Consider the following 23,209-nt stretch of genomic DNA (forward strand, 5'->3'; position numbering starts at 1 on the left):
TTATAATATTCCAGTGCAATAAGCTGCAATAATTTATCATAATGAAGAGTCACAGTATCAGAAACCTCCTTTTCCCCTCACCCATACTATTTAAAGTGTTCCTGGAAGCATAACTTCTATTCTGCCCCTTTTGGACGTCTGGTATGTTAACATATTTCAGCATTTCATTCAGCTCACATAAAACACTGGAAGAGCTATAGTAATAAACATTCAGAAATCTCCTTTTATGGCATGCTATCAGTTAGTCATTAGACAACTTAGCCATAGAAAACTGCTAAAAGTTACTTATTTATATAGTGTAGTAAATTTACACAGCTCTTTACAAGACAGACTAAGGCGATGGCAATAATCTAATAAAAGATCTAGTTTAATTTCCCTGCTAGGAAAATATTGTTCACCGCTGTAGTTTCTAGTTAACTGGAAGTCAATGCGACTATATCCCACCCACAGTTCATCTCATCTAGTTTACCCTGAAGTAAAACTATGGATGCCTTGTCTCCACTATATTTTTACAGCAGCACAGTTAACCCATATTAGTTATCCTGCTGCAAAACGCTTGCCTTTTTTGTCACTGAAGACACAGCCATAGCAGCTGTTAAGAGACCGGAAAGACCCCATACAGGCTGCTTCTGTGTCCCGAGGTTGAGCCACCTTTACCTTTCTTGTTTTCATGTCCATCTTATCACCATTTTAACATAGGGTTGCCACCTGCATTCCCTCTCAGGTGCGCACCTGCACGGCCACGAAAGAGGGCATCAGGAGCTGCACACCTAATTAGTGCAGCCACGTAGGAGCGCAGTCATAGGTTGCCTGGACTCTGGAGAGGATGTATAGGAGGTGAGTGGGATACCATTCAGGGTTGCCAGGTGCCTGGTTTTCGATTGGAAAGTCCAGTCAAAAAGGAAGCCTAGTAACCCTAAATGGCAACCAAACCAAAAGTTCAGTAATCACAGGGCTGGGGGAGGTGCCAGGTCATTAACCCACACCAGCTTCTGCTCAGCCGGGGCCATCTCCTACTTGCAGACAGGCTCCTTGAGATGATGCACCGAGCAATGGGGGGAGGAGGGAGAGGAGAAAGTGATGGAGGTGGGGGCTTTGGAAGAGGTGGAGCAGGGGCGGGATGGAGAAATTCACAACATGCAGAAGTCAGCCATCTCTCTCTCTCTCACACACACACACACACACACACACTCTCCTACCCCCTATTACAAACTGCAATGCAATGGTTTGCAAGAAGAAACCTGAGCTGTCATATGAAAAGCTCCAATTTATGAAGAGATCAGGCGTTTGTCAGCTGATAGCCTCTTCAGAATTTTAGATCTAAGAGAAAATACAGCCTTAACCACATCCCAGTTTGTTTACATGACTACCACATTGCTGATGATATATACTTTGTGTAGTGACATTGAATTAGATTTAGCAAAAGGCAGAAGTATGAGACTTGAATTAGTTATTGCAATTTAATTTAATGGGCTGTATACAGATAAGCCGTTTTTGCTCACGGTTCCCTCTCCTATATTGAAAGAGCTGTAAGAACTCAGCTAGAATAACTCAGATGCTAGAAAGATGTTCTAGTTTCACTATAGCTTCTGTAAATACTTCTGTGTTATCTGATGTTACTTTGCAATTTCCCGATGTTTTAGTCCTCAATGAGCCCCCACACACGTCCCTGTGTGTCTCCTACAACAGTTTGCTACTAAAACTATTTAACTCTTTTACCCACCCTCCTCCATTAAGAGAGCTTCAATGCAGGAACAAAGACACACTGAGAATTGCACAGATATTATTTAACCAGTTCTATTTGCAGCAGTGTACACTAGCCATCCTGTTTCAGGGACACAGAGGATGACGTGCCCATATATAGCTTTCCTTGCAAACGTTGTTGTACTTTTCCCTGAATGTCTTGCACAGTTTCATAACAGTTACTGTCTCAGACATATTTGCACCTTCTGAGATTTTTTTGCGCATCAGTGATTCTTTGACTGGTTCTGTGATGCATGAAGGCACCTCCTATACCCTCACTACAGATGCCATGGTGGAAAAAAATGTCAACAACCTTCCCAGCAGTTGCCAGACAGACTCCAGAGTCAGAACTTCTGTCATTATTAAGATGATCATAAACACCTTTGGGTGGCAGTGCAAGATACCAAGACGAGTATTTCCTTCCTCTACTGCTCTCAGGTCTATATGCCAACTTACAAATGGCTTGGTAGGTGACAAAGTGCTCTCGGCTTCCAAAGCAGTCACTGGATTGTGAGAGGCATTGTTGGATTACAACTGGCAGGGGCAGCTCCAGGCACCAGCATGCCAAGTGCATGCTTTGGGCGGCAAGCCACGGGGGGGGCGCTTTGCCGGTCGCTGCGAGGGTGGCAGGCAGGCTGCCTTCAGTGACATGCCTGCGGAGGGTCTGCTGGTCCCGCGGCTTCGGTGGACCTCCCGCAGACGTGCCACTGAATCCGCGGGCTGGACACCTCCTGCAGGCAAGCCGCCGAAGGCAGCCTGCCTGCCGTGCTTGGGGTGGCAAAATACCTAAAGCCACCCCTGCAACTGGAAAGACAAAACTGCACCACTGCAGCTGCTACACCAGCCCTTGCCATCAACACTAGACTTCCAAAAATACAGAGCAGCGTGAGGAGAGATAGCATGGTACTCTGCATTTGTCTAAGCAAGGCTATCACAATGGAGGGGTATTAAGTATTGAGTCAGATCCCAATATTAGAATCATTTGTGTAGCACCGGAGTTCCTTCATCAGGACAGGACAACAGTTTAATTTCTCCACACATTTATTTGGGCTCCCAAAGTTGTAGTGAGAAAATGTGTCTGTAAACAGGGCCATTTTTTTGCTTTTGACTGCACTAGGGTTGCCAACAGTCTAATCACACAACCCCAAACACCCTTGCCCTGTCCTTTCTCAGAGGACCCACCTCCTCTGCTCACTCCATCCCCCCTCCCTCCATTGCTCCCTTTCCTCCACCCTCACTCACTTTCACTGGGCTGAGGCAGGGGTTTGGGGTACAAGAGGGGATTCTGTACTTGGGGCAGGGGGTTCGGGGTACAGGCTCTGGAAGGGAGTTTGGGTGCAGGAGGGGGCTCAGGGTACAGGAGGGGGGTTTGGAGCGCAGGCTCCAGGAAGGAATCTGGGTGTGGGAGGGGGTTCCAACTTGGGGCAGGGGGTTCAGGCTCCAAGAGGGAGTTTGGGTGTGGGAGGGGGCTCAGGGCTGGGGTGCAGGAGGGTTCAGGCTCCAGGAGGAAGTCTGGGTGTAGGAGGGGGCTCAGGGCTGGGGTGCAGGGGGGTTCGGAGTGTGGGCTCCAGGAGGAAGTCTGAGTGTAGGAGGGGGTTCAAGGCTGGGGCAGAGGGTTGGGGTGCAGGAGGGGGTTTGGGATGCAGGCTCCAGCCATGCGTGCTTACTTTGGGTGGCTCCAAGAAGTGGCGGCATGTCTGGCAGTGACTTCTAGGCGGCTCTGCGTGCTGCCCCTGTAGCTCCCATTGGTTGCAGTTCCCCATTCCTGGCCAACGGGAGCTGTGGAGTCAGCACTTGGGGTGGGGGCAGAGCGCAGAGACCTCCTGACCATGCCTCCTCCTAGGAGCCACTGCCAGACATGACGCTGCTTCCGGCAGCGATGTGGAGCCAGGGCCGATGGGGAACCTGCCTTAGCCCCGCTGGACTTTTAGTGGCCTAAAATCTCCCGGATTGGCTTCAGCAGTTTCCAGGAGATCGAGCCTGATTCCAGGAGACTCCCAGCCAATCCAGGAGGGTTGGCAACCCTAGATTATAGCAATGCAAATCCATCACCTAAAACAGAGTAGCACAACTGTGACCAAGAGCAGTATTTGGTCAACAGGAATTTAATACTCTGTGCAAAGTTGTTCAGCTTCTGAAACATTTTAAGACATCTTTAACTTCCACATGATACTTTCAGAACCTTGGAAATACTTGTGGAGTGTTGTGTTATTTATTTGCCAGGCTGCAAAGGTACTTCATAACAACTGTAGGTACCTTGCCACCATCGAGAGAAAGAAAGTGACACCCATTCCCCAAACTAAGTTTTACAGCATTGGTTTAGCTTCTCCAACATTGGCAGATGTGTACCTTTATAATACTGTTACATTTTCGTCTATTTTTTCCTAAACCTGAAAGGTCATAAGAATATTCTGGCAGTAAGAGACTTTTTTAGCTCTACACCACACACAAATTGGATGAGCAGCCAACTGCTGAGTGGGAGGCTCATTTACAAAGGGCCATTTGCTTGCCATATGTCTTTTTTTCTAGAAGAAACTAAATTCCAGTCTTTGCAGTTTTATCCATAAATACAGCTTAACAAACAACTGTGTTGAAAAGCACATCACAAAACTTAAATCAAATCACAGTATTTAGTGTCATGAAATAAATGGAGACTGTTACAGGTTAAAGATTATGGCCCTGATCCTGAAATTCTATCAGCATGAACAGAACCTTATCCCTGGATGGGGTCCCACTGAAATAAGTGAGTTGCATAGGTACAGGGACCTGCTCACAGATATAAGCCCTGCTTTTGCAACCTGAAGAATATCATTAAGCCTTCTTTTTTATATATAAAAAAAGGGTATTTTCAGGCAGACACTGACAGATACACCATCTGATTGGTATCAGGCCAGTATGTTTATTATTCACACCCTGATACAAGACATTATCTCCCTTTAGTCCACCAGTTCTGAAGTCAAACTATCTTTGTGCATTCTACTTTCATAGTTCTCTATAAATATAAAGCTCTCATTTCTATAGCAACCTTCCTCCTGAAGGAAACCGAAGTGCTTTACAAAGAAATTTGATACCATGCAATAGGGATCACTTCACCACCAAACACCACAGCAATGTCTGGAGAAAGTCTGAACTGTTTAATACCACACAGCAACCCTACTTCTCATCCCAAATGCTTCCTGTCATGGATCACTGGGCACGCTGCGCCCTGCAGTCTCTTGTGAGTGCACCCTTCCTAGTGATGGAGGGCCTGAAGGAAGTTCCACAACTCTCCCACTCTTAGATTGGGTCCCTCAGCTTCAGCATCTGTTTCTCACTGTGGCTGCTTTTGCAGGGCCCATTTGGCTTGGGTCACTGCAGGAGTCTCTCTCTCTTGGGAGCTCCATACACAGTAACAGCTCAGCCTTTTCAAAACACAATACTACAGTATTTAACAGTGAGCCGAACACTGTGGTTAAAGAAATGGGTTAAAACAAAAGAGACTGACCTGCATAAATCTTACCAAACTTCAGTCCTTCCGCAGAAGTTTTCAGTAAGTTCCATTCAGCCTAGTCATCCCTTCTCCTGTGCTGGGAGAGACAGCAAGCCCCCGCAGCACTCAGTCTCAGAGAGAGAGAGAGAGAGACTCCTCTAGATCTTTAACAACCAGAGGTCAAGATTTATTTATTCACAGTTGATATGAAACACCTCCAGCAGCACTAAATTCAGCTCTGATCCTCATCCAGCACTGTGCCAGAACATTGGTTCTGTTCTGACTCAGGGCTTGTCTACATCACAAAGTTGCAGCGCTGGTGAGGGGGTTACAGCGCTGCAACTTAGGAGGTGTACACATCTGCAGGGCATCACCAGCGCTGCAACTCCCTGTTTGCAGCGCTGGCCGTACTCCCGTTTTGTCTCGGGTGTAGAGGATCCAGCGCTGGTAATCAAGTGTAGACACTTACCAGCGCTTTTCTTGACCTCCGTGGAATAAGCAGGTATCCCAGCATACCTGAGGAAGCATCTGGTAATCAAGCAGGTCTCCTTCCCCGGTTTGCAGGGGGGTTCGGGGAACGCGAGAGCAAATCGCGGTGAAGCTGGTCTACTTCCCCGGTTTGCTCTCGCGTTCCCCGAACCTCTGTGCAAGCAGGTCTCCTTCCCTGCGGTTTGCAGGGGGGTTCGGGGAACGCGAGAGCAAACCGCGGCGAAGTTGGTCTCCTTCCCTGGTTTGCTCTCGCGTTCCCCGAACCCCTCTTGAAGCCGCCCAACAGCACTGCAGTGTGGCCACATCTAACACCACTTGCAGCGCTGGTTGCTGTAAGTGTGGCCACTCTGCAGCACTGGCCCTATACAGCTGTACTAATACAGCTGTAACAACCAGCGCTGCAAAATTGTAGATGTAGACGTACCCTCAGAGTGCCACCCACCAAAGCGCTATCAATATATATTGCAGTCCACTGTTTTCCTCAGAGGTCTCCCATCCAAACACTGGCCAGGCCCTGCTTCCAGATGTAGTTCTAACACATTTCATAGGTAAGGTACTTCATTTAGTGGCACTGTGTGTCTTATGCTGCATATCCTTCTGCAGTATGGTCCTTGACCAAAGCCATGGGCAGCTAACTAGCAGAAGGTTTATGCAGGATTGGGGAGGCGGAGGACAAAAAACAAAAACTACTCAAGAATACACCGTAGACTCTTCATATAAGCAGTTCTGCCTGGGAGTTGGGAAGGGAATGCAGGAAAGACATTTAAATGCACTAGAACCATAAAGTTTGGATTTTAGCATTGCTCTCCATAAACAGTTAAAAAAAACAACTGAGATTAAAGTAGATTGTATTTTGAGCCTATCAGACTTAAGTTTAAGAAACCACAGCATTTTTCCTATGCAAGAGTTTCATCCCTGATTTCCAGCAATCTAGTCCACTGTTAGAGATATTTGTACTTTTCAGGAGGTCATTTTTCTTTACCTCACCAAAATGAATGTAAATCCTAAGGAAGTACGCTGCCAGTTCTGTATTATTATTTCATTCTCTAGTTTCTCATGAGAGATTAATAGATTTAATTTTGGCAGAGCTGACGCTAGTGATTAATTAAGATACAATGCAATGAGCTGTTCCGTACAGGACGGGTTCTAAAACTGAAGATTATTGACATATCCAAGGAAAGGGATCTCCTTCTTCAAGGCTACATAAAAGGGCCATCCCAAAACATTTTCTCTTCTAACTGTGGGTCAGTGTCACTGCATAGTGACCTTTGAACCTCTGACACAAGGAATATTGAAGGGGACCACTGTCACGATTCCGTTCCCAAAATGTAACTTACTCAGTGGTTTAGTTTTAAATTTCTTCCTTATCCTATGAAGTCCATCAATCATCCAAAACAGAGTCTCTGTTAAAGTCTTAGCTTGTCTGCCAGGTGGCCCACCAACCAAGCCTGCATGGGAGCCTACATGTGACAAACCCAGGCATGCTGCATTTTCCCTTCACGTTACCTGCTCTGCCCTTGGGTTCAAAAAAAAAAAAAAGAGTGTTTTACAGTTTACCCAATAACAGGAGCAGTATTCTTGTACTTAATAAAAAAAAGCTGAGTGGGAAAAAAATACAGAAAAAGTATGTACACACAGCTTGAACCAAAATAATGCTGTAGGCTTTGGTAGTGTTTCTTCAGAGCCTAGGTCCTACAGAATAAAGCTAAATCCTCAGAGTTCATGGTGTACCCCAGCCTTCCATTGCCACCTGTTCTACTCTTCAGCTATGTCTACACTACGCACCTTTTAGTAACACAGCTGTCAATGCTCTGGGCAGCGGTGCTGGGAGCTCCTGGGGCAGCGCAGCTGCAGAGCTGAGCCTGACTCGACCTAGTGCTCTGTGCTGCGCGGTGGCGTGGTTGTAGCACTGCCAGCCACCAGTGCTCCAGGCAGTGCGGTAAGGGGGCATGAAGCGAGAGGGGGGGAGATGGATAGAGGGCAGAGGAGTTTGGGGTGGTGCTTGGGGGCGGGGGTGTGGATGAGGTCAAGGGGGGGAACAGGAGGTTGAATGGGGGCAGCGGCCCCAGGGGAACAATTGGGGGCATTGGATGGGGTGGCAGGGACAAAGGGTGGTTGGATGAGGCAGGGGTTCTGGGGGCCCAGCAGGAATGAGAGGAGGGGTTAGATGGGGTGGCAGGGCTCCGGAGGCAGTCAGGGGACAGGGAGCATTGGTGTGTGGATGGGGCAAGTGTCCCGGGGGGGCAATCAGGGAACAGGGGTGATTGGATGGGGCAGGAATCCTGGTGGGGGGCACAGATAGGAGGTGGGGGTCGGGCCATGACCCCCTCCCCTCACCAGCCCTCCATACAATTTACAAAACCCGATGCAGCCCTTGGGCCAAAAAAGTTTGCCCACACCTGACTTAAGGATTACTTTTTTTTAAAAAAAGTAAGCACAAACCTGCTCACTGTTCATACTTTAAGGAAGTATCTCCCCCTACAAAATTACAGTCCTGGATCACTGGCTAAAACTTAAACTCTACTTGAAACTCCCCACATAACCAACAAATTTATATTTGGCTTACTAGTGTGTTTCCATTTTGCTACTGGCACTGCTTTATACAGCAGTTCAGTCATAGCTTAAGAAACCTGTGATGTCAGTTTCTTTAATAGGAGACAGTTGTGACTGCTTTGGTTCCCAGGCATAACGTCTTCTGGTTTTCAGGAGAAGGAATGAAGTAGTCCTACCAGACTTCCCATCAGCAGTTCAAGCAGCACACACTGACTCTGAGAAGAAACTTTTGGATGCCTGAGCAGACATTTACAAGATCACATCATCCTCTACTATAAGCTTCCTGCTCTCCTCCAAACTCCATCCCCAAAGTCTGCCTGTAGACTTCTATCCAGTGTGCTGTATTTTAAGCAACAAAATTAATATTCGTTGTTTTTGCACTATTTACTTGCCATTTTAGTTTAGTTACAACAGCTCCTCCTCTAATTTTGGGCAGTTAATCAAGGCAAGTCTGAAATGTGGGTTTTACATACTATTTCCTACATCTGTGATAGGAAACCTATATCATTTTTTTCAAAAGTAGATTTGGACCTAGAGGAGGAGACCAAAATCCAGGAAAGGGAGTAAGGAGATCAATGTGAAAGGGAGGCAAAATGCACAAAAAGAGGAGGGAGGGTGGAAGACGAAAGAAGGAATGTGCAAGTGAATCCACATAATAAAGCAGTCACCCCCAAAATAATCTTTTAAATATTTGTACTTGCAAGAATTCTGCATCACAATTCTATAGTATGGATCTAGCAAAATAAGGATTACATGATCCTGTATTTGAATTAAAATCAGAACCCTACCAGTTACTACAGCATTCTTTGAAAGAGCTTCATTTGCAGCAGTGTTGACTTTCTTTCCTACCCGCACAAACACACATACTGTCGTCAGCTATGACTAGTTCACCTAGACCTTCATTACCAATATGCATCTTCAGTCCATAACATGTGTCTGTAAGGAAGGAAGACATAGCAAAATTTTTTTAACAGAGGAACAGGTTGTCTGCCTACTATAAAAGGAGACCATGGATTCTCGTTTTGCGGAGAAAGTGAAACTTACCATTTTTACCAGCTTCACCAAAACCAGTAACCATGCCCTTTGAGACTGGCGTGAGGGAAAGAGAATGCTTCCCACTCCTCTCTGACCCTCCCCCCAGCCCCTTGGCTGCTGAGATGGGCTGCTACTCTACCCTTTCCTTGACCATTATTTTTAAATCGTTATCCTCAATATATGCCTTGCTGTTCCTTCCTAAGCAGCAGCAGAGTGAAACTGAACCAAATTTTCATCAGTTTTATTGCCGCCCAAAGGAATCTGAAAAAATCCCAATGAAGACTGACAAGACCCTGGTAAGCTTTCATCCAGCTGCAAGTTCGCAAAGCTAGAGCAACAGCAGAAGCACAGAGCTGCCTGAAGAATCAGGAGGAAGATGCTGTATTGGACACAAACTCCATGTTTGGCCAGTTATCTTCTCCAATTAGAAAGGCTAGAAATTTAGTTGTGTCTCTTCCCATCTGCCTCAAATGAACGTTTAGATTTTGGAGGAGCTGAAGGCTTTCATTAGGACAGTTAATCGCTTTCCATAGAGGGCTATTTTTAAAATCCAGCTGGGAATCCAGGCTTTCAAACAGAAAAAATAATCAGTCTCTGACTTTAATATAAGGTAGTAAGGCTACAATCCTGCTACATACCTATCTGATCAGTCTCTTAAAAAGATGTGAGTACAGGACACTTGTTCCCAAGAGAAGATACAAGAATGCTGCAGTCTGCTGAAGGACAGGGAAAGAGAGAACCCCAAAGAGCATCAAGAAGAGAAGTCTCAAGTTACAGAAATATTTAAATAAGGGCCAACCACTACTGAGAGTATGGCTACACTTACAGTTTTGCAGCGCTGGTAGTTACAGCTGGGTTCGTACAGCTGTGTAGGGTCAGCGCTGCAGTGTGGCCACACTGACAGCTACCAGCGCTGCAGTGTGGCCACATTTGCAGCACTTGCAGCGCTGTTGGGAGTGGTGCATTGTGGACAGCTATCCCAGCATTCAAGTGGCTGCAACGTGCTTTTCAAAAGAGGGGGGTGGGGTGGAATGTGACAGGGAGCGTGGAGGAGACAGACAGAATGGATTTTTGGAGTTGACACTGTTCTCAGCTCCCTGCCTTGCAAGTTCTAAGGACTGTGCCTACCTTCAATCATTTTAAAAGTTTTAACTCCCTTCCCCCACTCCTCTCTCATTCACTAAATGCAAATTATGTACTGCTAAATACCCGTCAGACCAGATCAGCAACTGCTGAACACGGACTTCCCCCTCCCCCCCTGCCATGTGAGAGTGCTGTTTCTCTCTTCAAGCAAACAGCTGTGAACATTCCAAAGTAATTCCCCTGCCTGCCTCAGCTCGCTCAGCAAACAGGAGCTGTGTTTGTTTTTTAAATAAGCAGTTTGGCTGAACTACGAGCTCTCCCTTTCTTCCGGTTTGTTGTGGACAGGAATTCTGGGATACCTCCTTATACCCCGGAGGTCAATAAAAGCGCTGGTGGGCGTCCACACTTGCTGACCAGCGCTGGATCACCAGCGCTGGAATCCCTACACCCGAGGCTCGACCGGGTGTACAGCCAGCGCTGCAACCAGGGAGTTGCAGCGCTGGCCGTGCTTTGCAAGTGTGGCCACATCCTAAGTTGCAGCGTTGTAACCCCCTCACCAGCGCTGCAACTCTCTAGTGTAGCCAAGCCCTAAGAAAAATGGGGGCTCTTTGATTCTTCAATTACAGAAACAATTGAAAAAACCCACCTCAAATCTGTACCTTTTACACTTTGTTTCTGGGGAGGAACAGATGAATGATTTTCATGGACCTTTATGCAACTAACCAAATCTTTGAGATAAAAAGCTAAAAAAGCACTATTATAACTGGATGTTTCTCTAACAGTTATGTATGACCACATGTCAGTGACTGTACTTTTATCAGCAATAATTGCAAGAAAGACGTTACCAACTGGATGTCTTCATAATGGCACTAAAACCAGCAGGGATCAACATCACAGGTAGCCTTCCATACAATAGCATTAACTACTGGGCCATCAGATGAATAAGTGTCTTTTGGAAGTGGCACACATTTACTTACATGAAGTGTACCAAAAAAGTATTAAAAATACTGCATTTAGGCACTGTTCTTTCTGAAAGTTATGCAGCCGTTTAGGGCACATTAGCCCCAAGAGAGCCATGTGCTATTTGGGTGTCAGGTTTGTCATAAACAGATAGCTAAGGGTTAATGTCTCTTTCACCTAAAAAAAAAAGTAACCTGAAGCACCTGACCAGAGGACCAATCAGGAAACCAGACTTTTTCAGATCTGAGTGGAGGGAAGTTTGTGTGTGGAAGTCCTTTGTTCTTGGGTCTTCTGCCTGTACTCTCTCAGCTATGAGGAGTGATTTTTTTCTATTTCCTGCTTTCTAATCTTCTGTTTCCAAGTTGTGAGTACAAAGATGGTTTGTTGTTTTGTATTTACATGTCTATAGTTGCTGGAGTGCTTTGAATTGTATTCTTTTTGAATAAGGCTGTTTATTCAATATTCTTTTAAGCAAATGACCCTGTATTTGTCACCTTAATACAGAGAGACCATTTTTATGTATTTTTCTTTCTTTTTTATATAAAGCTTTCTTTTAAGACCTGTTGGAGTTTTTCTTTAGTGGGGAACTCCAGGGAATTGAGTCTGTACTCACCAGGGAATTGGTGGGAGGAAGAAGTCAGGGGGAAATCTGTGTGTGTTAGATTTACTAGCCTGACTTTGCATTCCCTCTGGGTGAAGAGGGAAGTGCTAGTGTTTCCAGGACTGGAAATAGAGAGGGTGGACTCCCTCTGTTTAGATTCACGGAGCTTGCTTCTGTGTCTCTCTCCAGGAACACCTGGAGGGGAGAAGGGAAAAGGTTTATTTCCCTTTGTTGTGAGACTCAAGGGATTTGGGTCTTGGGGTCCCCAGGGAAGGTTTTTGGGGGGACCAGAGTGCCCCAAAACACTCTAATTTTTTGGGTGGTGGCAGCTTTACCAGGTCCAAGCTGGTAACTAAGCTTGGAGGTTTTCATGCTAACCCCCATATTTTGGACGCTAAGGTCCAAATCTGGGACTAGGTTATGATATGGTGTGCAGTGGTGGGATAGAGAGAATCCAGAAGCCAGTAGGAATATTATATTTTTCTTTTCTCTGCTAGGGGCTTTTAAGCAGAGAGAAACAGTTTGGTTTTAAAGGGAACCGGAGAGAATTTTTTTTTCTGCTCTCTCTGGCAGTTGTGGCTTGCATATTAAGCAAGAAACCATTAAGGAGCTATTAAGGGTCTTTTGTCACACAATAGCACTCCCATTAGGAGTCACATACCAGCACTATACACATGCAAATAAAGTGGTTTTTCTGGTTTACTTTACATTGAAAACATTAGCTAGAGGAAGAAAGGAAAAAAGGCACTGTTGCTAAGCAGACCCCAGGAGGCAACAGAGCCTGCAGTTCAGACAATAAACACCGGAGGGCACCCCAACACAAGAAAACAGGAACCATGCCTACCAAGACAAAAATGGAGGCCGAAGAACAAATCAAAGAAGCTGAACACAGGCGAGAACTGGAAAAAAAGACTACAAGAGATGGAGCTGAGAGAAAGAGAAAGAGAGGCAGCCTACAAAAGAGAGCAAGCAGCCAAAGATGCAGACCACCAAAAACAGCTGGAACTCCAGAGGGAAGCCCACCGACAGGCCATGGAATTAGAAAAGACTAAGCAAAACACAGCCAACCCTAACAACCCTGCGCCAATGATTGTTCCACATCACAGGAAATTTCCCACCTACAAGGCAGGTGATGGTTCCCTTTAAAAACCAAACTGTTTCTCTCTGCTTAAAAGCCCCTAGCAGAGAAAAGAAAAATATAATATTCCTACTGGCTTCTGGATTCTCTCTATCCCACCACTGCACACCATATCATAACCTAGTCCCAGATTTGGACCTTAGCGTCCAAAATATGAGGGTTAGCATGAAAACCTCCAAGCTTAGTTACCAGCTTGGACCTGGTAAAGCTGCCACCACCCAAAAAATTAGAGTGTTTTGGGGCACTCTGGTCCCCCCAAAAACCTTCCCTGGGGACCCCAAGACCCAAATCCCTTGAGTCTCACAACAAAGGGAAATAAACCTTTTCCCTTCTCCCCTCCAGGTGTTCCTGGAGAGAGACACAGAAGCAAGCTCCGTGAATCTAAACAGAGGGAGTCCACCCTCTCTATTTCCAGTCCTGGAAACACTAGCACTTCCCTCTTCACCCAGAGGGAATGCAAAGTCAGGCTAGTAAATCTAACACACACAGATTTCCCCCTGACTTCTTCCTCCCACCAATTCCCTGGTGAGTACAGACTCAATTCCCTGGAGTTCCCCACTAAAGAAAAACTCCAACAGGTCTTAAAAGAAAGCTTTATATAAAAAAGAAAGAAAAATACATAAAAATGGTCTCTCTGTATTAAGGTGACAAATACAGGGTCATTTGCTTAAAAGAATATTGAATAAACAGCCTTATTCAAAAAGAATACAATTCAAAGCACTCCAGCAACTATAGACATGTAAATACAAAACAACAAACCATCTTTGTACTCACAACTTGGAAACAGAAGATTAGAAAGCAGGAAATAGAAAAAAATCACTCCTCATAGCTGAGAGAGTACAGGCAGAAGACCCAAGAACAAAGGACTTCCACACACAAACTTCCCTCCACCCAGATCTGAAAAAGTCTGGTTTCCTGATTGGTCCTCTGGTCAGGTGCTTCAGGTTACTTTTTTTTTTAGGTGAAAGAGACATTAACCCTTAGCTATCTGTTTATGACAAGGTTACACTATCTCAGGCACAGTACAAAGTAAAATTAAGAAGTAAAACACCCTGCTTCATGGCAGGGAGTGGTACAGCTGCATGTAAGGAAGAATTCATGTGAATAAACTCCCCACCCAATAGCAATGCTACTCCCTGTTCTAGGTCTCATCCTCTTTTCTTGGAACCTCTTAAGGAGGAGTCACTATGACCTAGGACTATACAGTTCCACTGGCAGAAAGAAAAATGTTTGGTATCAGAGGAAGCCAAATATACACTACCTGCTCTTCTTTCCAATTGTACAGACAACTAGACACTAGAGGCCCCTGTACTTTACTAAATATTTGGAACATGGGGAAAGGGGTGCTTCCCTCAACTGTGGATTCACAGTGGGAAGCTTAAGCGAAGAGTTGTCCCGGCAAGGTCCGCTTTTTAATGGCTGAATTTTGGCAGTGAAGACCTTCAGACTGTCAGCCAAGGAAGAACTCAGTGTCCTCTCCTTCCTCTACAGGTGTCCGGGAGACACTGGGCATACTTAGTATGTAGTGGAGGTCTAATAGGGTTGGCATAGTCCTGAGGGGCAAATAAGTTCACAGCTCTATTCCAAACACCTTGTGACCTTGGACAAGCCACAGCCTTAGCATGGCTATTTAATAATTCTTTGTCAAATGTTTTAAGAAAGTAGCTAGACTGGTATGCAAATGCCACAGTATGAAGACATGTGCCTTCCTTATAATTCCCAAGGATCCATATAGCATACGGCAGAAGGGCTGTCCGAATCACAAACTGGAGTCCAAGAGACAAGAGAACCTTTTGAAATAGGAGCAGCATCCAAAGCCACAGATCACAGGAGTTTTAGGGTCTATCTACACTGCATTTTAAAAATCACAAGAGCAAGACTCAGGCTTGTGCTATGATGCTAAAAACAACTGTGTAGACATTTGGAGTCAGGCAGGAGCCTAGCATCTGAAACCCACAAGAGCCACAGCCCAAACAACTGAATAGCTGTTTTTTAACACCATAGGGCAAGCCACACAAGCCTGAGTCTATAGATCAGTGGTCCCCAAACTTTTGAGGGTCTCTCACACACCCTTACCCCATCTGCGCTCTGCCCCTCCCCCCACCCCCAAGAGGTGGGGCCAGAAGTGGGGCCTCTACTGCGGGAGGAGGGGTGGGAGTGACATGAATAGGGGTAAGGAGGAAGAGGCTGGTGCTGCAACTGGGGGTGGGAATGAGCCACGCCGAGGCTCGAGACAGGGCCAGGTGTGGGGCCAGATGAGGGGGATGCAGCTGGGAGCAGGGCCCAAGCAGAGCTGGGGCAGGAGAGGGGCTGGGTGGGGCTCCCTCTCTGCCCCCTGTGGGGGGCTGGTCCCAGCCCTGCTGCGCCTTCCCCCCCCGGAGTTCCTCCACACACCACTAGACCCAGGCTCTGAGATTTGCAGCCCTCGGTTTTAAAACACAGTGTAGACGTATTCTTAGCGCTCTCCAGCTCCACAACTGAAGAGGCAAGTTCACTTATAAGAGGGCCTTTAGCCAATATCATCCTCCTCATTAGCAGGAAACAAATGAGCAACACAACCCTATGTGGCATTTGGCCATGATTAACAAGTCTAACTAGTATTAACAAGCTTTAGAGCTATCATACAATAACATCCTACTAAACCAGCAAAGAGATTTCTGACTTATTCATCCCAGTTGCCTCACCTGTCAAAGGCTCACATGACGCAGTTTTAAATTTTTCAATCATTGCTTTGTTTAAAAGAGACACTCTGATAGCTATCAAAACATGTAGGTAAGCAACAGGACAGGGCATGTGTTATTATAGCACAATAATTGCACATCTCCACTATGCTGTGAGGCATGAGGTCAAAGGCAGAATGTTTACAACACCCAAAATACATGACAGTGTAACACACCCTGGAATATGATGTTCTTTTATTTTAAAAAATTAGGAAGTGTTTTCTTCTTTACTAGTTACATCATAGCTGTCATCTGTGTGTTCATATATGGAAGGAGGTATTCTCCCCCCGCCCCCAAGCAATGAGAAAAATTTTTTTTTTTTTAAGTTTAGCTTTTAAAACGTGTTGCTTTACATCTCTCTTCAGGAGGAGTGTTCTTGCTCTGAGGAAACTCGTCAAACATGGCAGTCAGAAGAACAAATGAGGCAAGCAAGGTGCCATCTAGGTACAGCAGATTTTAGACCCTATATTACATTTTATATACAACTTTTTTTAAACCCTACAGTTCCAGTTCTGCAAGGTTGAATGGGGAAGTCACAACAGAAGGGCGGGGGCAGAGATATTATTGGTTAAATGACCCTCCAGTTTCATCAAACTTGCTTATCTTCAATATAAGTTTCTCTTCTCTGTCTTGCTCTCCCCCCCCCCACACTTTTTTTCCCTTTATAAGAATGGCCATACTGGGTGAGATCAATGGTCTATTTAGCACAGTATCCGATCATCTGACAGTGGCCAGTACCAGATGCTTAAGAGGGAATAAACAGAACAGGTTAATTTACTGAGTGATCCAATACCTGTCATCTAGTCCCAGCTTCAAGCAGTCAGCCAGGAACACCCAGAGGATGGGGTTGCATCACTGACCATCTTAACTAATAGCCATTGATGGACTTATCTCCCATGAATTTATCTAATTCTTTTTTAAACTCAATTATACTTTTGGCTTTCACAACACCCCCGGCAACGAGTTCCACAGGTTGACTGCGCTTTGTGTGAAGAAATACTTCCTTATGTTTGTTTTAAATCTGCTGTCTATTAATGTCATTATTAGGTGGGTGAACCTAGTTCTTGTGTTATGTGAAGGGGTAAATAACACTTCCTTATTAGTTTTCTCCACACCCTTCATGTATTATATTGTATTATACTTACCCACAGCATCTTTGTTGTTCTGTAAAGTTTTGTTAGTTTAAAAAAAAAAATCAAATGGCTCTGTCAATTTTTTGAATTATTGAAGTCCTTGCTCCACATGTAATGCCTGCAGAATGACAAGTCTGAGTAATGTGTCCACTTCTAGGGACTTTCAAAGAAAGGACATACAGGTGTAATGAACTATGACCACACACACATACATTATGGTCACCAGCAATGACTGAACCTGGGACCCTCAGCATCAAAAAGTCTCTACTTCTTGAGCAAAAAGAAACCTAATGGAGGTCCAAGATATTAGAAGCCTGAATTGCCGGTGCAGTGACACATGAGCACATGCAGCAGCTAGTGTATTACATACTCCCTTTCAAGCCTATGTAAAGTGCCAGTGTATAGCACACTGGGGTCAAATCAAATTGAGGGTCAAAGTGTCTGTTTATGGAGTCACCATTCATTAAACAAGGAAATTCACCTTTCCGACTGACTCCAAGGGGACTACCACGGATGGGGATGAGGTAGGCAATCAATGTTGATAAGAAGCAGTATACTGCAGTCTGCTTCTGCGTGCTTTCCATTTCCAAAGTCCCTTTTGTTTAAAAGGAAAGTGTATCACTGAAGTCCTTCAGTCCTGTGCCCCAAGATAATATGACCGCTCCCCCGCCCCCTCCCCCACGACGGACTATTTTTTACTAACATCCGGAAAGCTATAGATCATTGCCTGAGCTGATGTTATTAATTTTTCCAACCTGACTCATGCATAATTCACACAATCAGTTGAAGATGCTACAGAGACAGATGTCCATTGTTCAGTGTGTGCATCTAGGACTAGGTGTATTTTAAACATTTATAAAGCTATTTTACAACAGGGTGCCTCCTTGATAGGTTTCATTTATGAAATAAGACAGTGGGTACCAATTACCCTGGGAAAGGACAGACACACTAGACAGCAAATTAACGCCAATTCCAAGTAACGTAATGTCTTTAAATTCTCATGAAGCCAGATTCTATTCATACACATTAAGATATGACTCACAATCAAAATGTTAATTTTGACCCACCCTTCATTTAACATGCATGTGAAGACTTTTATCTTTTGTTTTAGGAGCCAGATCACATTAGCCATTTTGTTTTAATTATATGAAAATTGAACTAGATGCTACATTAACTTTAGCTTTTACTCTAAAGGGAAGCAGACTGGAAACAGTATTCAAAAGGGAACACTCACAGACTTAACAGCTGTGCCATAATTAACTGTTCCTCTGCAACAAGAATCTAAACCTGCCACCATCCAGAGTAGAATATTTACACTGAAGCAGTGGAAAAACCCTGGAAGTGATGGTCAGCAGGACAGTAGAGCTAAGCTCAGGATTCATCATTCAATAATTCATTTCTATCCTGCTAAAAAAGCTTTGAGTGAAATAAACATTAATATTTAACGTTCTAAACAGTCTTTGTACCTCATTTTGAGGGGTAGCAAAAATAATGCTTGCTCAATACTAGCAGTTATGTATACGAATGAGAGTCTCGTGGTAATTAAACCTATAATCCAGGAGAATAAAATTAGTTTCAACTTCCCCTTCTCGTTCAGTAGTTGCACTCAAAAATCATGACGGAAGCTACTTTACTATAATTTTGACAGAAGAAAGCTACTTCATCCTAAAAAAACCCACCCATTGCTATTATAACACCCACAGGAATTCTATAGGTCTTGTAGAAAATTTTAACAATAACCAATATCAAAATGCTAGTGTGGTATTCACACTGCATGTTCCCAATTCATAGGAGCTTAAAGTTACAGCATTCATTAAAAGAACGGTAGTCAGCAAAGCATTAGATAGCCAAGATTTATAGAGGTACAACATTTAGCACCCCATGATAACAAAAAGCACCAATAGACATTTTAAATCCTTCAGAGGTTAGCTCTAGAGTGGCCATTAAGACAACTCTAAATGGTGTAAATCCACACCAAACAACTGCCAAGTGATGGGCATTTTTCAAATACAAAAACAGAATTTTTTATATAAATTGGCTAGTAGCTAAATATACCTCCAGTACATATCAACCCCAACTACAGCTGAAGACCATACCCTTTAGTAACACTTGGATCAGGGCAGGCAGTTCAGTGTGTTAATGTGGAGAAGCTGCCATTAAATCTACATAAGCACACCATCCAAACAGTAGATTACAAAAACTTCTCTGAGAAAAGGCTACACACACTTACACAAGTTCTTCTTTCCCAGTACTACATCACCTGTAACACTGCATATTTTCAAAATAATTTCTAACTAATGTCTGAAGCTATTCCAGGATAGTGTCAGAACCCAGCAAGTGTGTATGTTCACCTCATATAGAGTAAGCTCTGAAATTCTTCATTAGTTAAGGCAAAATTCAGAAGTTGATATTTAGTTTTTGACCAGAACTTTTCTATACCCATAGAAGGCATTTTAATGTTTAGTTTACAATATAATGAATTACACTTAAGTAGAGGGAAAGTTGGTTTTACTTTTCTAGTAAGTGTTTTATTTTTCCAGTGATGGTTTCTTTACTGGTAAGCAAAGTGTATTATGCATATTAAAAAGACACATTTTTTGGTGGTATTAGCCACATCCTATACTGATAGAGTCCCTATGCAAAACTAGACTTCTGTGGGATCTTGGGAGTATAGCCTAATTATTCCAGATTTTTATCTCAGACACATCTATGTAAATCTGGAGTTACTACATAGGGTGGCGTGATTCTGGATTCATACCAGTCTAACAGATTAGGATCTAACCCTAATCTCAAATTCAGAATTAAACAAACCAATATTTCAAGGAAAAACAGTAAAATAAGTTAACTGCTGCAAAAAGACATTAGTAACAATCATGCATCAATAAACTCCTTAAGATGCCAGCACTCTTTTGTGCCATAATTATTTTAATTTTATGTTCCCCATCTTCCAAGAGTACACTGAAGATTCCAAAACACACCATTCAGTATGTAGAAAGCTAAGTGTTTATTTGACCAAAGCATTACAGCTCAAGCAGTGTGGGGGTCTTTGAGATTGTTGCTACTATGCATAAATTAAAATCTGTTTATACTAAACAAGTTTAATGCCACATGTGTTATGATATACTGTATGTGCCTTCACTCTGAAGAATATAAATGAGACTTTTAAAATTAAGTTTCCAAACTCCAAGGAGAAACAGAAATGGGGAAAAAACTAGAGTAAGTCCCATCATTGAAATATAGCATATCACTGCTGCAAGTCTTTCATATCCAAAACTTTTTGCTTTAATGCCAGCAAGCTCTTCCACACTAAGTATACTTTTATTACATTAATTATGTATTAGAAGGAACCAAAACAACCATGTTAACAAAAGGACAGTAACCTAGTCAACACAATATAGGAAAGAAAAGGAAAATGTGGCCCCAATTTTGTTTCTTACATTTTATTAGTGTTTATAATTCAAGTTGTCCATTCCACTTTCCATCGTCCCCATCTAGTTTTTCCCCCTCATGGAGAGGAGTTTATGTATCTTCCTATGGTAGATAGCATTTAAATACTAAACATGTTTATCCGGGCCAATTTGGGGAAAAAAATACAGTAAGTTCTTAGGTGACATAAAATAGTACTAATGCAGTTTTTGCCACAAAGAAAATAACTTGGAAGTGATATTAATTAATTATACCGATTTATGTGTAACAATAAAAAAAGTCTATTTTGTGCAGTCTGTAGCAGGAAGATATTGAAGTTGAGTTAGAATTATGGGGTGAGGGATAGCTCAGTGGTTTGAGCATTGGCCTGCTAAACCCAGGGTTGCAAGTTTAATCCTTGAGGGGACCATTTAGGGAAGTGGAGATTGGTCCTGCTTTGAGCAGGGGGTTGGACTAGATGATCTCTTGAGGTCCCTTCCAACCTTAATGATTCTATGCTGATTTTATATCACTCTCTGGCTCTTATTGTGGTACTACTGTAAACCCCTACCATGAAAATATGCAGCTAAGTGTCAAATTTATTCCATCTCTGTCCTATTTCACTTGTGCTACTACTAAAAAGGTACTCAAAAATACTATGAAATACTGTTAATGAGTTCATATGAAAATTACTGGCAGCTAATTATATTCCAAAATTATATCCTCTTTTACTAAATAGTAGGGCTGTCAATCACAGGTAACTCAAGTGATTAACGTAAAACAAATTAACTAGATTAAAAACTAGTTGCGATTAATCGCAGTTTTAATTGCAGTGTTAATAGAATACCAATTTAAATTATACATATTTTTGATGTTTTTCTACATTTTCAAATATATTAATTTCAATTATAATATAGAATACAAAGTGTACAATGCTCACTTTATATTATTTTTATTACAAATATTTGAACTGTAAAAAAAGAAATAGTATTTTCAATTCACCGAATATGAGTACTGTAAGTGCAATCTCTATCATGAAAGTGCAACTTACAAATGTAGAATTATTATTTTTTATATAACTACACTCGAAACAAAACAATGTAAAATTTTAGGGCCTACAAATCCACTCAATCCTAATTCTGGCTCAGCCAATCAAGTTTGTTTACATTTATAGGAGACAATGCTGCCTTCTTATGTCAAATGTCACCTGAAAGTGAGAACAGGCACGGCTGTAGCCGATGTTGCAAAGTATTTGCATGCCAGATCGTATGCCCCTTCATCCTTTGACCACCATTCCAGAGAACATGCTTCCATGCTGAATTTAAATTGGTATTCTGTTATTTTTTAATAATGCAATTAAAAGTGTGATTAATCAGGACTATTTTTTCAATCTCACAATTATGATTTTTTTCATCGTTTGATAACTCTAGTAAATAATTATGTGATTTACCAGCGTGTTGCCTAAATAAATACAAATGCATTCAAACTAATGCAGTAGCCCTGGATGTGGCTTCAGTACCTCTTATGCTCTCTGTTACAAGGTTCAGACACCATCACTCTAACACCAGATATTTAGCTTCTCTCTGCCAAGCAAAGTGATCAATGTAATTGATAGGCAATTCATTTTCTTTGATTAGTTGATTTTAAAATAAACTATAGCTTTACCTGCATAATGTACAGGGATTTCTATTTTTGGCCCTATGACATAATGACCCTCCTCCAGACTATGAGCTGTAATTGTTGTCCACTGCCGGCATGAATGAATCACGAGGTAATCATTCTCTCGAAGGCCTTCAACAGCGTCTCCTGCAAAACAGATATAAAAATTACATCAGATTCACTGCATAAAGAAATATTACTAAACTCTGTATTACACAATTTAAAGCCATGTATTCTGCATGACTATTTACTGTAGTGATTAAGTATTTTACCCAACTTAAATATCAAAAGTTTCTGATGACAGGCTACAATCTTATACATTTTCATTTAGCAATTTACTCTTACAACTTGAGAAAATAAAATTAAATACTAGCATATGAATACTAGAAAAATGTAATTCAGTTATTCAGCAGCAACTCTAAGGTTCTTATGAAGAAAGCTAGAATGAGCAGACTTTTTGGCCTCCATTTATTTTTATTTAGTTCTCTTAATGAGAAGCACATGACATTTTAAGGGTCAAAATACAGAGATAACCAGTGTGCTTACTCATACTTTACTGGGGGTTTTGCAGCAAGTGGTGAGAGGGAACAGAACAAAGGAAGACTTCCCCACTCCAAATACAATGATAAGCCTTATTAAAGAACACACTGGAATTGTCTGTACAAAATCAACATTAATTGTTATTGAGAATTATGGAGTTACACAACCAAGGTATTTTGTTTCTAAACAAAAGGTCCATTTCATCATCCACTTTTGCAATTATATGCTCAATCATAAAATACAAGAAAGCACAATTCTGCACATTGAAGAGCAGAAGCACTTATAAGACTGATCAAGTATCTCCTATTGTACTGCAGTGGATCCATGTTCTGATCAAAAAGATAGCAGAGGAACAAGACACCTCTGAGGATAGATGGCCATGACATGGTGCAGTCACACAGAAATCTAAACTTAGATCTCAGTTTTACATACACACAGATGTAGCTGGTAAGCATCACCTGTCATTTAGATTAAAGAATGTATTCAGATCAACACTTTTGTAGCACTAATGCTTGCTTTAATCCTATTTAGTAAAGCATTTTAAACAGGCATCATAGACAGACGTATAACAAGTTACACACAAAATATACTGCAGTTATAAGTGTCCTAGATAAGAGGATACCAAATAATTTTCACAAGTTTACAGACAGTAACAAGTCAGTTATTCCTATATGCAAAGAT

General features: G+C 42.8%; 1 protein-coding gene across 2 annotated transcripts in view; it reads right to left on the bottom strand.

Annotated features, from left to right (window-relative positions):
• The window catches only part of GAREM1 (GRB2 associated regulator of MAPK1 subtype 1), a 152,424-nt gene that overhangs the window by 104,720 nt on the left and 24,495 nt on the right, over window positions 1-23,209 (bottom strand). For both annotated transcript variants that reach the window (XM_030552994.1, XM_030552993.1), the window contains exon 2: window positions 21,995-22,135. In XM_030552994.1, coding sequence (XP_030408854.1) covers window positions 21,995-22,135 — 141 coding nt within the window. The remainder of the gene's footprint in view (window positions 1-21,994; window positions 22,136-23,209) is intronic.

Source organism: Gopherus evgoodei, chromosome 2 (genome assembly GCF_007399415.2).
Source record: "Gopherus evgoodei ecotype Sinaloan lineage chromosome 2, rGopEvg1_v1.p, whole genome shotgun sequence".
NCBI classification, from domain to species: Eukaryota; Metazoa; Chordata; order Testudines; family Testudinidae; genus Gopherus; species Gopherus evgoodei.